Source organism: Maniola jurtina, chromosome 26 (genome assembly GCF_905333055.1).
Source record: "Maniola jurtina chromosome 26, ilManJurt1.1, whole genome shotgun sequence".
Taxonomy (NCBI): Eukaryota; Metazoa; Arthropoda; class Insecta; order Lepidoptera; family Nymphalidae; genus Maniola; species Maniola jurtina.
In genome coordinates, this window is record NC_060054.1 from 5,464,351 (window position 1) to 5,481,253 (window position 16,903).

General features: G+C 37.8%; 4 protein-coding genes across 4 annotated transcripts in view; 2 read left to right on the forward strand and 2 right to left on the reverse strand.

Annotated features, from left to right (window-relative positions):
• Positions 1-16,903, forward strand: part of LOC123878575 (protein ANTAGONIST OF LIKE HETEROCHROMATIN PROTEIN 1-like) — a 151,832-nt gene that overhangs the window by 113,258 nt on the left and 21,671 nt on the right. The window lies entirely within an intron of this gene.
• On the reverse strand, positions 10,220-13,745 carry LOC123878570. The gene is made up of 2 exons (XM_045925844.1): positions 13,201-13,745; positions 10,220-12,667 (listed from the first exon to the last, which is right to left on the reverse strand). Exons 1-2 carry the CDS (start codon positions 13,360-13,362, stop codon positions 11,453-11,455), a joined length of 1,377 nt encoding a protein of 458 aa, XP_045781800.1. The 5' UTR covers positions 13,363-13,745; the 3' UTR covers positions 10,220-11,452.
• Positions 13,927-16,024, forward strand: LOC123878577 (protein ALP1-like). The gene is made up of 2 exons (XM_045925850.1): positions 13,927-14,042; positions 15,115-16,024. The coding sequence occupies exons 1-2, from the start codon at positions 13,927-13,929 to the stop codon at positions 15,992-15,994; spliced, it is 996 nt and encodes a 331-aa protein (XP_045781806.1). The 3' UTR covers positions 15,995-16,024.
• Positions 14,036-16,689, reverse strand: LOC123878583. Its single transcript, XM_045925855.1, has 2 exons — positions 16,262-16,689; positions 14,036-14,794 (listed from the first exon to the last, which is right to left on the reverse strand). The coding sequence occupies exons 1-2, from the start codon at positions 16,446-16,448 to the stop codon at positions 14,181-14,183; spliced, it is 801 nt and encodes a 266-aa protein (XP_045781811.1). The 5' UTR covers positions 16,449-16,689; the 3' UTR covers positions 14,036-14,180.

Genomic DNA, 16,903 nt, shown 5'->3' on the forward strand with positions numbered 1-16,903 from the left:
ATGATTTTAATTTTATTACAGTTTTTAAGGTAAACTAGAATTTAGGTCGCGGTTGCGAAACTGCTGACTCCGCCGCTCGTGTCTTGGGGCTGCATCATGGGTCAGCGCTATACGTAGAGCTGTGCGATATAATTCGTGTTACTTCATAGACATTTTTTTTTTTGGCTTGTTTATTGTCTGTACTTGGCCCCACCCCTTCCAAGGTAGATAAAGTTCGACTCGTTTTCGTTTTTTTACTAGCCAGCTCTGGAAATGGTTTTTGTTGGTTTATAATCTGAACATAAATGAATTTACTTATGTGATGCTGTTACCTAGTTAAAACATTTTTATATGTTTTCACTTGGCAATACTTTCTTGGACATCCATTATTTAACTTTCATTCGTTTGTTTGGATTATAATATAGCTTGATATTATTCGTACTATTTAAAATATTGGCCATTTGCGCCAAAACTTTGGTTTTTGCCTGGCTGCACCGAAGCCGGCACAGTAACACGGCCCGTTAAATAAAATAAAATTACCTATTACACCCTTTGGGTCGGGGTTAAAAAGTACATATATTTAAGAATCGTTCCATTGACTTATCTTATAGTTATTGTTGGGGTTAAATATAATGATCACCATAAAATGCTTTGATACCCTTAGTTCTTTTACCAAAAATATATACTTAACACCAGATAAATAACGTCTAAAATTACAATAGTACTAGCTATTTTAGTCACGACTGCACTTCAAATTGTATTCGAACACCAAATGTAGTAAATGATCACCAAATCTTAGCGAGCAAATTAATGCGCTATTTCTGCCTAAATAAACCACTATGATTGACATAAAATGTAGGCTTATTACCAAATGAAGCATTATGATGCCATATTAAGTTATGTCTGCGGCTTACGATCCTCTCCCACCACACCGCAAGCGCCGCGCACGCCCGGACACGATCGCCAATTTAGTCGCGTGCGAGCACTTGCTTTTATTGGGTGTGTTTTGATATCTATCTTCTTTGCAATGGCGAATGAAAACTTAGCGGGACCGAGTTCGTGTGCTCCGCTGTTGAGTACTTCATCGGAATCAGATGAAGACGAATATAAAATCACAGAGCATACGAAAAAACGTCGAAGGCAAAATAAAGTTTGGGTTTTTGAAAGAAAATTTATAACTGTGCGGAGCGCTGAGGAATTTATCAAAAATGAGAAGACCTGGTCAATACAAAAAATTCATACGACTGAAGAAGGAGTAAAACGTTACTATCGTTGTAACAAAGTGAAGCTTCGGGCTGAAATTCAGTGTTCTGCCGCGATTTATCTTTTATTTGACGCATCGTGTGATGATATATTATTATTTCGTACTGAAACATGTCACGACCATGAAAATTCTGACTGTCAGTCGACTAGGGGAATAAATGAGGCAACGAAAAAGGAAATAGAAAAACTATTCGAACTGCGTTTGAAACCTAAATCTATTATGAAGAACTTAAGTAAAATTAATGGACTAGTTCTGCCGACTAAGTTACAGTTAAACAATTATCTTAAAATCATACGTAAGAAAAAATACGGGCCATCGGTAATAAGCTTGGGACAGCTTGAATTATGGTTAAAAGAAAACTCTGAAATACCTGATGACGGTCACGAAGTTTTTGTTTTGGCGTATGAAATTTCTGAAGATGATTTAGATCAGAACTTCCGGTTCATGTTAACGACGAAATATTTAATTGGTCTATCACGCCAATGTTCTGTTCTTCACGCGGATGCCACATATAAGCTCATTTGGCAAGGGTTTCCAGTACTTGTGATTGGAACTACAGACAGAGATAAACATTTTCACCCATTTGGATTAGCTGTGACAACAGCTGAACGAACGGAAGACTTCATATTTTTATTTTCCGCATTAAAAAAAGCAGTTTTCTCAATATTTTCATACACTTTAAGTTGTAAAGTTTTGGTCTGTGATGCAGCGAAGGCTATACAAACTGCCTTTGCGTGCACATTTGGAACAGATACAGTCATAAGAATGTGCTGGGCGCATGCGAAAAAGAAGATGCAAACAAGAGTAGAGCAAAGTGTGCAAAAGAAATCCCAAAAAGAGATCTTACAAGATATTGATGCTTTACAGTGTGCCTCAACTCAGGAAATATTTGATCGAGCCAGCGAAAAATTTTTGGACAAGTGGAAAGCCGAAAAAGATTTTGTTACATACTTTGAAAATGAATGGCTAATACTAAATCGTTTCTGGTATTTGGGCGCATCTCTGGGGACTCCTGCTACAAACAATGCTCTGGAATCTTTCAATAAAACAATAAAAGATGGTGGCACGCTTCGTGAGCGTCATCCTTTGGCGCGGTTCTTAGTAATTGCTTCTGATATAGTCAAGGACTGGTCTAATGAATACGTGATTAATAATACTGAGAGACGGTTCGCTCAACTGCCGACAGTATCTTTAAAGATGTGGACAGAAAGTTACCAATGGGCAAAACTGTCGAAGCAGGTGCCATTAAAGAATAGTACTGAGCTAGTTTGCTCATACAGAATTCCAGCTGGGTCGGATTTAGATTGCAAAAATTATGAAAAGCCATGGGAGACCTTTGACGAATACAAAGAGCAACATTTTAGAGAGTGGGAAGTTATAATGCCCCGAGAAAAGGAAAATTGGTTACACGGCACATGCAATTGCCCAAAGTTTCTCAAAGATTACATTTGCAAGCATCTCGTTGGATTGGCGATTCGGCTTAAGCACGTCCAGCCACCTTCAGAGGCCAGAGCTATTCCGATTGGCATGAAGCGCAAAAGAGGACGACCAGCCAAAGCTAAGAAAGCATTAATTGTGCAGTGAATTAATACAGAAGACTGATTCTTCTTAAGATTTTTTAAATGCTTATTATTAGTTTAGTTTTAAGATCTTTGAACTGTTTATTATTAGTTTTAAGAGGACTATCTTTTTAATGATTGTTTCAATAATTAAAAAAGGGATTATTGAAATTGTAAGAGTTTTATTTTTTATTTTAGGTATAGCATTTGGTTGTAAACGAAACGCTCAAGATAATTTTTTTTTGTAGTGGTTAATCAATTTGGAGACAAAAAGGTTAGGAGTAAATTTACTTTACTGTGTTTGGCAAAATATTTTTTTTGCCGAGGGTAATTTACTTTAATCGGATAACGAGATTTTATTTTTTTGCATTTCATTTTAAATTAAAATATGGTTAATAATTTGGTTTTCATTAACTATTTTTGGGCTAACAATGAGTTTTTTGGAGCCAGTTTGCTTAAATAGGATAGCAAGATGTAAAAACTTTGGTTATAATTTTACATTAAAATGCTGTTTTAATTTTGGTGATCATTTACTACTTTTGGGTTAACAATGATTTATTTGGAGTCATTTTGCTTAAATAGGATAGCGAGATGTTAAAACTTAGGTTGTAATTTTACATTAAAATGCGGGTTTAATTTTGGTAATCATTTACTATTTTTGTCTGTTATATGTTACTATACCTGGTGGTAAGTTAAACATAAGCCGTTATTGTTATTGGAAGACACTTTGTTCTTGTTTTCTGTGCGTTTGCGCATGATTGAATAAAAGTCATCCGTAAGGGATGCCTCTGTTAATTTTTACAAATTCCACCCTTATCTGCTTTTGCTCGGTAGTTATTCGGCTGCGTGATGTTTCCCAAAACATAAGTAATAATATGATATGTATTGAAAAGATCAACTGAATGGAGATAGACATACATACTCAGACGATTTATTTGTAAAAAGAAATGGCGGCGCGGGAGTCGAGTCTAACTACTTTAGTGATCAGACTTCGCAAAAATTCAAAAAGGGGTTGTGGACTGTAGGGTAGGGTTTGAACTGCTCGAAGGGACTTGGGCAAGATGAAAAGAATCGGCATACCTGGATGTCCAGCTATTATAGTACCCCGCGCTGCGTCTCGTCCGGGACTGATGCTTCTACTTCCTCCACCCTTGGTCTCCTTCCTTGGCACTGTTTACGATGCACGAACAGTTCACATATAATTTAAGGTTTTAATATTGCGTTTGTCTCGACGGTTTTCTTTCTTCGCCATGTTGGATCAACTTGTGCGCGGGAGCGGAGGGTGGCTTCATGTTGCGATTCGTGGACTTTTGGGACGGCTAATGCCATCTTTCGGAAAGGTGCGGTATCGCCGATATAGGATGGGTTTATGTCAAGGGAAAGGGGTTTTGGTAATTCGAGCAGTTTTTGTTAGAAAATGTGGATTGTCGCGCGACCAGAAACCTTGAACCTTCTTTATTGTTTTTAAAAGTATAATAATAAAAGAATTAAAAAAAAATATAAGAAAAGAAAGAAATGAAACAAATTAATGACTACACATAAAGTCATGAAGGGTTTTACAAATTTCAAATTAAATCTAATTAACATCTAAATTTAATCTAATTACAACTATATTATACTAAATTTAAACGGTCCAATGAAGACCAAAAGTCGATTCGAAAGAGTGTCTATCGTATACGTCGTGAACTCTATCCGGAACGTTTGCTCTAATTATCGAAGTACTCAAACTACGAAGAGAGGTATAGAACGCCTGCTTAGCATCATCGATTGACGAAAACAGTCTTTGAGCAGTGTTTTCTGTGTGTTCTAGTGAACGTTCACCAAAATCGCATGCATTGAGTAATCTAGAAATATATAGAGAAATTAATCTACTATTTATGTTTACAAAGACTCCCGTCTGAGATTCAGGGAATCTAATATCATTACGAACGTTATACTTTTGCAAATTGTTAAAAAGAGCCCTTATTTCATCCCTACCTGCCGTTGTGGTGAATCTAATCGAACTACATGCATTCAGACAGTCGATGAGCAGAACACGATCAACATACTGATGCGAAAGTAAAATGCTTAGATTTGGTCCCCAGTTGCTGTAAGAACTGGTGTGAACCATCATCGCCTTAATACCACCCTGTATGTTAATATTCGTGCTCTGTGGAAGATGTTGAACAGAAGCTCCAAATGTCCTTATACTATCGTCGATACGCGTTTGGGCATTAACTAGAAAAGTTTTGAATGTATTTTCTAAACCATTTAAGAAATTTGTAAATTGTTGCTGTAAAGCAACAGGAAGTTGTTGTTGCTGCTGTTCTTCAGTCATCTTTAGTCTTATAATTTCTTGTTTTGCTTTCGCCAAGCACTTTTCGATTCTGATGCGTGCGTTCTTCTCTCTCCGATATTCCTCAATTGGTACAGTAACACCAGATAGAGATAATTGTTTTGTTTTATCAACAATAGAATGTTGCTCCGTGTTACTCTTCTTCTTCCTGCGTCGTTTCCTCAATTTAGAGGATCGTGGCTCCCCTTTGACGCAATCCTTGCTAAGATGTTCTTCCATTGCTCTCTGTTTCTCGCCGCGTGGATTGCTATTCTTGCTAAGATGTTCTTCCATTGCTCTCTGTTTCTCGCCGCGTGGATTGCTATTCTTGCTAAGATGTTCTTCCATTGCTCTCTGTTTCTCGCCGGGTGGTGCTAAAGAGCAGCAACGCTGAATCTGGGCGGCGTCTGACCCATTACCTGCTTCAACGAAGCAGAAGCGGCAAGCAGTGGCCGAGAGTAATCGAAAAGACTGGCGTGGAAGGATCTGGGAACCCACCATGACTATTTATCCCAAGAAAGCCCCCCTATGACAAGTTACTTCATAGGCATATTTTTTTTGGCTTGTTTATTGTCTGTACTTGGCCCCACCCCTTCCAAGGTAGATAAAGTTCGACTCGTTTTTGTTTTTTTACTAGCCAGCTCTCGAAATGGTTTTTGTTTGTTTATAACCTGAACATAAATGAATTTACTTATGTCATGCTGTCACCTAGTTAAAACATTTTTATGTTTTCACTTGGCAATACTTTCTTGGACATCCATTATGTATAATTTAAATTTTTCGTATTAAGATTATTTCGTAACCCTTTTAATATATGCGGGATGTCATATAAGGGTATGTACAGTTCTTATGTTCCCACTTGGCAATTTTTTCTTGACCATCCATTATGTATTTAATTTTTTTTGTAATTAAGATTATTTCGTAACCCTTTTAATAGATGCGGGATGTCATATAAGGGTATGATACACTTCCCTTTTACTTCAAATCTGAGTATTTCAAGGTCTCATTTTTACTGAAATATGTTTTTCTAGATTTCGTCAGTTAAATAATTGCTGATTGCGCTCGTATTCAAATTCAAATTCAAAATATGTTTATTCAATTAGACTTTTCAAAGATTTGATATACAATATTATGCCATGTATAAAAGCAATTGAAGTCCTGCGCATTGCTGGAGCGAATTGCAGGTCAAATTCACGCTTTTTTATCATTTACATAATCTTCGATAGTATAATATGCTTTTCTCAGGAGCATATTTTTATTTGATGGATGGATATTTCTCAGGAGCTTATTTGATGACCCTTGGTCACAAATAGTAGCCAAAACAGTAAATCCTTTGTTTTGAAAATCTTTTATTATATTTTTTATCATACTTTTTCGCATAGTAATCCGATAGGCAGAAGTGCATGATCCCTTACAGTTGAACCATAGATTAAGATTTTATGTATTGTTGGAGACAGGGTGCCAGGGATACAACTCAATATAAAGTAACGTGGTGAAGCATTCGACGGTTGATCGGCTACTCCACCACGTACATTGTTAGGAATTTTCCTATCTAGATAATTACGGAAAGGGAATTCTCAGGAATGAAACCCAATTTGATTCTATTGTACAATCAAACTATTTATTCTATTTTCTTAGCCTATTACAAACGGTGGTTATTTCTATTTACAATTTTAATATGGACGCGAGTTTGTATCGACATCGAGCCAATATGTCAAAGTACGGAACCTACTTCTCGACTCTTAAACTCTTACTACACGACGGGTCTCTAACGAGCCGCGAGGCTCCAACCACCAGGCGACCGAGGGTTGGTGATACGCGAGGGGAGAGAGACGGCAGTGCTGGTTATGTGGTCACGCACTGCCACATACCCCAACTCGTCCAGCGTCTACTTCGTGGCTGTCTGCCCGGATTCCACTTAGCCGACACGAGGTCCACGAAGCGACGGCCTGCTGGCGGTCGTCGGATCGTCCACGCGGACCCTGTCGGGTCCCGGGGTAACTGTTCAGGGCAATGGCCGTCTTCAGTGGAATAATTAACCCGTTTGCCACCTACGTGCTTAGTAACAATGCTATTGAAATGTTCAGCTTGTTGTTTACATTGTAAAGTAAGCTTTTTGAGTGAGTTACGTTAGGGCGGCTGCAGGGGGTGCGAAAGGAAACAGCAGTTCCTTATCCTAATTTTGTTTCTAACAATTTACATATTATAAACTAACTATAACATAAAATAATCCTAATTGCTCCGCCGATTTGTGGCGGAGGCTTCTAAAGCTAATTGTGATGTGTGTCCGTGCCCAGTCCTCGCGTATGGTGATCGTGAATTTCGTCGCGTCAGGTATCAGGTTCCACGGCGACTGTGGGAACGGTTAGCAGGCACGTCTAGCGTTGCGTCCTGACTATGCCTGCGTAACAAGTGTAGTGCAATTTGTATTGTGTGGACCATTAGTTTTGTAAACAAAGTTTTTGACAAAGGAGCCAGATTTTACTCTTTTTTCTTAATTAGGATTTTAAATGAAAATTCTATTTTCGTGAATATGTAAGAGGTTTTTAATTAGATAAAAAAAGACACAAAATCCGTGCTTCCGACAGAAGGCGTCCATGTTGGGGAAAGAGAACCATAGATCAAAGAATAGAGTGTAGACAACAGTGTCTGTTCCACAGAGTAATAAAGTAGGCATTGTCTATTAAGATACATATTCTAACATTATTTTCGTCTGTACAATAATAGTTTTCACAGGCACTATGATCACCGAAAATATGCTTTAGGCTGTTTATTATAATATATCATCCTTTAATTTTATGATTTTATCGGAATTACTGGTCAAAATGAGCATTGCGGGAGCGAGCTGCAGCTCTTACGGCTGAACGAAGTCGAGTGATTCGTTCTGTTGTTAGCAGTTTTCTTTAAGAAAGTGGGATGGATATATCCTTTTGTAGCTGCATAAGTTTGCCGCCGTAGTTACTAAGCAAGTGGTTTGAACATTCAATTTTTTGGATTCATACATTATGATATGGCCGGCTTTCCAATATTTTTTTTGTAAGTGCTCCAATCAATCAATCAATCAATCAATTTATTGCAAATTTGGGTATATACATTGGTCTTAATCTAAGCTTATAATAAGTACAGCCAAAAGGGTTTGGGTAATTTTGTATGGGCCTTGGCATGATTTTTTTTTTCAGCGACCACTAATGTAATTGTTGCTAACGTATAGGGTAATAAATAGTAATAAAGAATCAAAAAAGAATTTTGCCGAAAGTGATATCGGAGCTGGAATATCTGTTGTTGAAGTTGTAGAATTATGGGAGCTTTTTCTTCAATATAAAGACATAATTCTCATTTAGACAATTATTAATACTACTTTGTTTGTGGCGTTATTGATAGAATATTAAATAAAAAACAAAAATACTCGAAGTTCTTTACTTATACAAGACCAATAAAAGTGACGCGAACGAAACAACAGGTACGAAACTATTTTGACGAGCGCTTCATGTTTCTTCGAATTCTTCATTTTCTAAATCGTGCCTTATTATTAAATCTAAAAACTGCGCTGGAGGGTGAAGGTTTTCTTGATATCGCCCCCACCCTAAATACCATATTATGGCCCACCCCCACAATGCAGGAGCAATAGTGGCCTCTTATTGCGTCCATGCCTTGACGCCCTCGTTCTATTAAAATATATACATAATATATTCTACGCGAAACATGACGCGATTGTATTTTGCCTCTCAGCAGCCAAGGGTCACAATATTCAGGATTTTGCCTCCTTAAGTCTTCCAAATGAGGTTCTTTATATATTTCTATTAAATACGATCCGTTTTTAATATGCTCTCCATAATAACTGCGTGCTTGTTGAATTTGGTACGTACCCAATGCGTATATTATTAGGTCGTCGGCACTTAAAACCGGAAACTCATCGCCATCAGGAATCGCAGCATTTATAGGCTGAAAGTGAGCTCGTCTTCTATTAAGATTATTGTGCAATACATATTCACTAAGCGAATTCCGATTATTATCACTTCTTGATATTCTACTTATTATGTCATGAACTAATCGGTGATCGGTTAAAGGTGCACCAAATGCATTCAGTAGTGCCGACGCAATTTTTATCTCTTCAAACAAGTGTCTTGCAGCTACATTAAAGTTTTGGGATCGTAATTGACGAAATTGATTTTTTAATCTACCGTTTATTGTTTCTACGACCCAGCGACACATGGTGACTTTTCTAGACTCATTGGCTTTTTGAACACTTAGCTGGTGTTCTGCATCATCTTTTGTAGCGGGCATACGAGGGGTGGCTGAAAAGTTTATTTATTTATTTATTTATTTGTACCAGAAAGTTGTAACAATATAAATAAAAGGAAAGAAAAAGTGGACAGGGAAGCACTTATCTCTATAAGAGATCTCTACCAGTGACCCTTGGCAGTGCGAGAGGTTGTAAATGGAGTAGAATAGGTACAGCAAAGATAGACAGTAATCATGAAAAATAAAAAATAAATATAGTAGATATTATGTTATAATATATACTTACAAATATTTATATATTAAAATAGACTTACAAAAACATATATACCTTAATACATAAATATATACTTATAGTCATAAATATATCTTATAATATATACCGATAAATATATGTAAACAATATGTTATGACAGAGAGGAAAGATAGTGCTGTTTCAGACGAAGTTTGAAGGTGCTGATGGAAGGGTTATTTTTAAAAATACTGTCAGGTAGTGAGTTCCAAAGGCGAGTTGCGAGTACCGTAAAAGATTTAGCATAAAATATAGTGTTGTAAGGGGGAACTGCAAGTGAGTTTAACTTGACACACGAACGCACTGGCATCACCCGAGGAGCGACTTCGTTGAAGCGCTCACGCAAGTAAGAGGGGGAGGATGAATTTAAAATCTTAAAGAGTAGCGTGAGAATATGAGTATTCCGGCGAAGTCGAATAGGGAGCCACTTTAACTTATTTCGAAATTGAGAAACATGGTCGAATTTGCGCAATCCGAAAATAAAACGGATGCACAAATTCTGAAGGCGATCTAGTTTATCAAGCAGCTCCTCTGAGCCTAAAGTTCTGAGCCTAGGGCATTAAAAGTCTAGATAAAAATCTAAATAAAATTTATTTTTCAATATAGTCCCCATGGACTTCAATGCACTTTTGACATCTTTTATAGAGGGCTTGTATCCCTGAAAAAAAATAAGCCGCGTCTTTAGCTTGAAAATGTTCATTTACGGCCGCCTTCATCTCTTCATCATCTCCAAATCTTCGTCCCCGAAGGTCCTTTTTCAAATTTTTAAATAGAAAATAGTCGCTAGGGGCCAGATCTGGACTATAGGGAGGGTGGTTCACTTCATCGAATCCAGTTTCTCGCAAGGCTTGCCTCGCAATGCGCGCTGTGTGAACCGGCGCATTGTCTTGCAGAAACAAAATTCCTTTGCTGATTTTGCCTCTTCTTTTTTCAACAATGGCTTCGCGAACTTTTTTCAAAAGCCCTGCATAATACTCTGCATTCATCGTAGTTTTTTTTTGGAGGTAATCTATGAGTAAAACTCCTTCGCAATCCCAAAAAATGGTGGCCATGAGTTTGGAAGCCGATTTTTCCACCTTGAACTTCGTCGGCGGCTTTTCCCCCTTCTCTATCCATTGCATTGACTCTTGTTTCGACTCCGGGTCGTATTGTCGGATCCACGTTTCATCAACGGTGACAATACGAGTGCAAATTTCCTCCAAATTGTCCTTGCACAGGTCTATAAATTCTTCGGAAGTTTCAACTCGTCGCTGCTTGTCCAGTGGCGTGAGCATTTTAGGCACCCAACGCGCACTGACTTTATTCATATGCAAATGATTATGCATAATGTCTCCAACTCGTTCCTTACTGATGCTCAGCTCTTCTGCTATCTGCCACAATTTTACTCGCCGATCGTCCAGTACAATTTTTTTTACTTTTTCGATGTTTTCATCAGTGACTGCGGTGTTCGGCCGGCCCGAGCGGGGGTCGTCTTCCAGAGTCTCTCGGCCTTGTTGGAATAGGCGTGTCCATCGTTTAACCGTGGCTGACGACGGTCCAGATTCTCCGTATACACTAGACATTTCTTCAAAAATTTCTTTTGCTGTTTTCCCCTTTTTTACGAGGAATTTTATGACGGCGCGATGTTCCAATTTCGTTAACTGCAGCGATGACTCAGACATGTTGATGTTCACGGTTCAATTACTCAAAGCTTAATGAAGCTAATGACATGAAACTTTTCTTATATAGTGGGTAGATGTCGCTCAACTAGTGACCCGCCGGATGAGTAATTAGCACGAATGCAAGTGCCTTAGGCTCAGAACTTTTCAGCCACCCCTCGTATATGCACGGTACCCACAGGTCTCCACTTCTTCAATACAGTCTCTGAAGCCTCTATCTAATATCAACACATCATCTTCATGGAAGAACCAATGGAAAGGATCCTCTGGGCTTTTCATTATATCTGATAAAATAGCTGCATCCGATGTAGTGGCTTCGTATAATCCATATACGTCAATTATATGACCATCAGGGCAAACTAGTAAAAATGGTTTCACTAGGTGGCGGAATTTGTGGAGACTATAGGATTTTCTTTGAAAATAATAATTACTACTTTTTTGCAAATAAATATACGTGCCATCTAAAATAATTATGGCTCTACGATCACGTAACGGGGCATCAGGATTTCCAAATAGTTCATTTGGAATGGATAGACATCGGGATATAACTTCTTCACGTGTTATATGGTCGTAGCCCAAATGCTGTGGCACAAATTCTGTTATTAAATCTTGCCTCACCAGCCGCATCGTCTTTTCAAAAGTCTTTCTGGTCATATTAAATATGGTAGATAGCCTTTCATTGGACTCTCCAGTATGTAGTTTGGCAAGAACAGTCGCAAGACTTGTTTTTGGTTTTTTCCTGAACCGCTGCATGATATTTGGTGTTCTTTGAAGGATTTGTAAGAATTTTTCTTTTGAAAAGCCTATGTAATAATGAAAAACGCCATTATTTATTGAAGTTAGTTTTTCAAAATCTAAAAAAACCTTACGTGTCCGTAAAATATCCATCATGTCTTTAACTTGTACGGCTGAAAAAGTATTAAATACGCTGCGTGTACTTGTATCGATACTTTGCCATAGCAACTCTGAGTGCTGTTGACAAACACGTGTCCCTCTTGGGAGATAAAAACATTTTTCTTGAAGAACTGTAGCCCTTACGTCGATGTGGATTCTTTGTAAATCAGTATTGATGCAATCAGCAAAAACACATAATTGCGAATTGAATGGCGCTCGCTTATATCCAGGTATCTCTATCAACTGTGGTCTGTTAACTTGTACTTCTTGATCAACAACATTAGGTTGTCCTAGTACAGGATTTTCCTCAATAACTACTTCCATTGGTACGTCTTGGATCAATTGAGCAGGTTGACCTGATGTATTTTCTCCAGATTGGTCTGGTACGTCTTCTGTAGACTGAGTATTGGCAGCATAACGCTGAGCTCGTAGAAAACATGGCCGACATATTCGATCCTCTCCATCAAACTGTAAAAAACACGTAAACAGAGGATAGGTAAAAAAATATATAAGATTACAAATGACATTATACATAGGCGCATAAGGATCGCGTAAGGTGGTCCACATAAATGTCATAATTACTCGCAAACATTCTTGGTTCTTGTAATTCACGAGGGCGAGTGACATAAGATTGTGTGCGTGCCGTATCCGTGTAAGTGTGAACGAGCGCAATGCTCGCGCCTGACCGCTCCCACCTAGGCTTCGACAGGCACGCACACTGATGCAATGTACTTGTACACGACGTAACCACAAGTAAAGATCACTGTGAATTGCAAGAACTGTACCTACCTATGTCACCATTGTAGTAAGCAGTAAAAGGACTATTCATACGCGAACTATGTGTTTCTCGAATTACAGGTTTTAATTCAGATGTTATCCATCTCATTTATTTACATTTTGTAAATAAATGAGATTTACAATTACATTTATTTACAAAATGTAAATAAATGAGATGGATAACATCTGAATTAATATTATAGTAACAAAATACATAGTCTCACCTGATGAACGTTGATAACTTCTAAACAGTACAACATCAAAAAAGGGTGGTTTTGCATGAGCTCTGCTGTTAAGATCATTGATCTCCTGCGAGCTCCACCGATACGGTTCAGACTTCGCCGGCAACCGACACATATTGCACTTCTAATATTAACTTCATCCATAATGTACGAGATAGAAACGAAAATCCAAATCACAAAGCTAATCGATGTAGTCCACTTCACAAAGCCAGGTCACAATATACGAAAATAACAAAGTCCGGTAAGGGAAGCCAAGTCGTATGATAAAAAACAATAGAAACAGAGGCACTCAACACTCAACAATAGTCACCAACCAACGCTACGAGACGAGTGAGAGCGTGTCCACACGGCGCGTTGCGTTGCGTTGCGTCGTCGCAACGCAAATATTTTGACGCATAGCCGGCCACACGGGCGCTGCAGCGTTACTATGACGCAGTCAACGTTCCGTCGGCGCAGCGGCGACGCACAGTTGCGGCAAGTATTTTGAAAAAAATTCGCAGTCAGTCTATAGCAAATCATGGATCGGAAAAGACGCTCTAGCATCTAGCATTGCTCCTATTACTACGTCACCGCCGAAATCGACGCAAGATCACAAGACGGTACTGGATCAGTCCTTTCATTTCATTAAGAAATCGTGATGGACAGTTTTTTTTTTTAGAATATCGGGAGTTGCTATTAGACGAAAAGAAGTTTTATAATTTTTTTAGAATGAGTGTATCCAGCTTCGAATGTTTATTGAAGTCCTTAGAACCACACATACGAAAAAACTATACTAATATGAGGAATCCAGTGGAACCAGTAGAAATGCTGGGAATCACTTTAAGGTAACTATATAAATATATTTAAGTAATAAAAATATAACAGTTTTTTTGGTTTGTTTAATTAGTAATCAACTCACAAATAATCAGCAATTGTCATAATTTTAAATTTAGACATTATTTAAGAGAGATATCATCCAGTAATTACAAATTAGAAAAATCGTATTCAGTTTCTTCACTTGCTTGAGATGTTTCTGGAGATGTAATTGAATTATTAAAATCAGAAATGTATGTACTTTGAAAATTTGCTGTTTGATACCCATATGGTGGTTGGTGAGACGTTGATGGGCCACTCACATATGATGATGTTTGTCCATACCGCATTTCATCTATAATTTGTATAACTTTACTTTGGAAACGGAGAGTTTCTCGGTCGGAAAATTCTTGAATAGATGGCAATATAGCTCTGAAAAAGGACATATGGCGATTTTCCGGCTCCTTGAGAAGTTTTAGTCCTTCTCTTTCAAACTCATCCATTTGCATTGCCCTTTTGCGCGCGACTGGAACATAGCGCGGAGTGTTGTCTGTGGTAATGTCATCATTTGTAGACGTAGATTCATTGTTGATTTCTCTAGGCGAGTCTAAGCTAGATTCGGTGGCATTTTGTTCCACTTTTCTCAAAAAAAGGAGTTGATTGTATAAATGATACTTCTTCAGTTTCGTAGCGCCCGAGCCCGATTTTGATGTTTCTTTTAATTTTTTTGAATATCTGAAGTAATTATCTTTTACACTTCTCCATTTTTTTATTAAATCATTACCTGCAAAACCAATAGTAAACATGATTTAAAAATTTATACATAGTGAATTTCTCGATAAAATTTAATGACATATTCAGATATCGTTAACAAACACTATGTGACCGACTCTGGAATCGTGAAAATATAACAGCTGTTACATACAAAAAGCAATACCTACTGAATCAAAATGTATGCAACAGCTGCTATTTTTTTCGCGATTCCAGAATTAATTGGTTACATAGAGAAAGTTATTTGCTATCGATGTCTGAATATGTCAGTATTTTTTTTCGGGTATCTATCTATCTCATAAATGCATATTATAATAATTATTTTCTTTTCAGATACCTAGGAAGTGGAAATTCAATAACTGATTTACATTTCAAATTCAAACGGGGAAAATCTACTATTGCATATATAATACAAAGAGTTTGTCGTGCTATATGGACCAATCTTCTTCGAGACAACATCCCTGAACTGACAACTGAAAGTTTCCAAACAATAGCGAGGGGTTTTGATGTAAAGGCAAATTTTCCTCAATGTGTTGGTGCCATCGACGGCAAACATATCCGCGTGTGTAATCCTGCAAATAGTGGCTCACTTTTTTTTAATTATAAAGCCTTTTTTTCGATTGTGTTGCTAGCTATTGTGGATTCAAATTACAAATTCGTATTTGTCGACATCGGTGCATACGGAAAAGAATGCGATTCAACCATATTACAAAATTCTAAACTGTACGAGCTAATGATTAACAACAACTTACCACTACCTCAACCCCAGCCACTCTCTGGTAGCAATATACCAACCCCGTATGTATTTGTGGGTGACGAAGCTTTTGGACTGAGCAAACATATTATGCGTCCATATGGCGGTCAAAATCTCGACTTACAACAAAAGGTTTTCAATTACCGTCTAAGCAGAGCCAGAAGATATGTCGAATGCGCTTTTGGGATTATGGCTAACAAATGGCGCATTTTTCACAGACCGATAGACGTGTCCTATGACTTCGCTACTGACATTATAAAAGCATGTTGTGTATTACACAATTTTGTCGCTGATCGAGATGGTTTTAGACAAAGAGATAAATTTGCTATAAGTGTTGATGAATTTCTCCCAATACAACCCGTACATGAAGAACAGACAGCACCGAATGTCATAAGACAGCAATATGCGACCTATTTTATGACTAGAGGAACTCTGCCTTGGCAGCTAAATAAGGTATAATTGTATTATGAGGGTTTTCAAGATTTTCTTGCACCGCCAATTCCGCGATCAGTAAAAAAATAATATTTTATACCTACTCAGCGTAGTCTAGGTTAGTTTTGAGCTAAGTAATAAAATAGTACTCACGCTAATCTAAATTCCCTAAGTTTTAAAATTTTAGAGTGTCGAGATATTAATTTTGTACTGATCGCGGAATTGGCGGTGCAAGAAAATCTTGAAAGCCCCTCTTAAATAAAAAAAACATAAATATCTGTACTGTGAACTCACCAACTTTATTTTTTCGTTCAGCTGTGAAATTCTCGTAATCAGGAAATAAAACTTTTGATATGTCTTCCCAGGCTTTTGTTTTTAAATTTTTATTTTTAAAATCTACGTTTGACTTGTCCCATATAATTTCCCTTTCCTGTATCAATGTAATCAAGTAATCTATGTCAATTTCTTCAATGGTATTCATTTTACCCTGCAAATAAAACTAATTACCCTGCAAATAAAACTAAATACAAAAACGTAAACGTAAAACGAAATGAGCTTCCGTGTATCCTCTCTGTCAACGCACAAGCAACTGAGCGCTGACGCTCCGACGTCGCACGAGTACACCCCCTCCCGCTTCGTCTCGGGGGCTGCTGTCCGTCATGTGTGCGTTGCGACGACGCAGCGCGCCGTGTGAACACCTTGGTTATTTGTATGTAAAACAACGCAGTAGACGTGGGTCGTTACGTCATTTTTAAGAAACGTAACGAAATCAGTGACTTGGTCGGCGTCACCTTTTTCGAAACTAGTGATTTTTGTAACTAGTTTTGTAATTTTTTTTCAGCTTCTGTGATTGTTTACATTAACCTCCACCAACTATACCGTTACACACGAAACGAAAATAGCTTAAATCACTATCTTTGTTTGTAGTTATAGGTA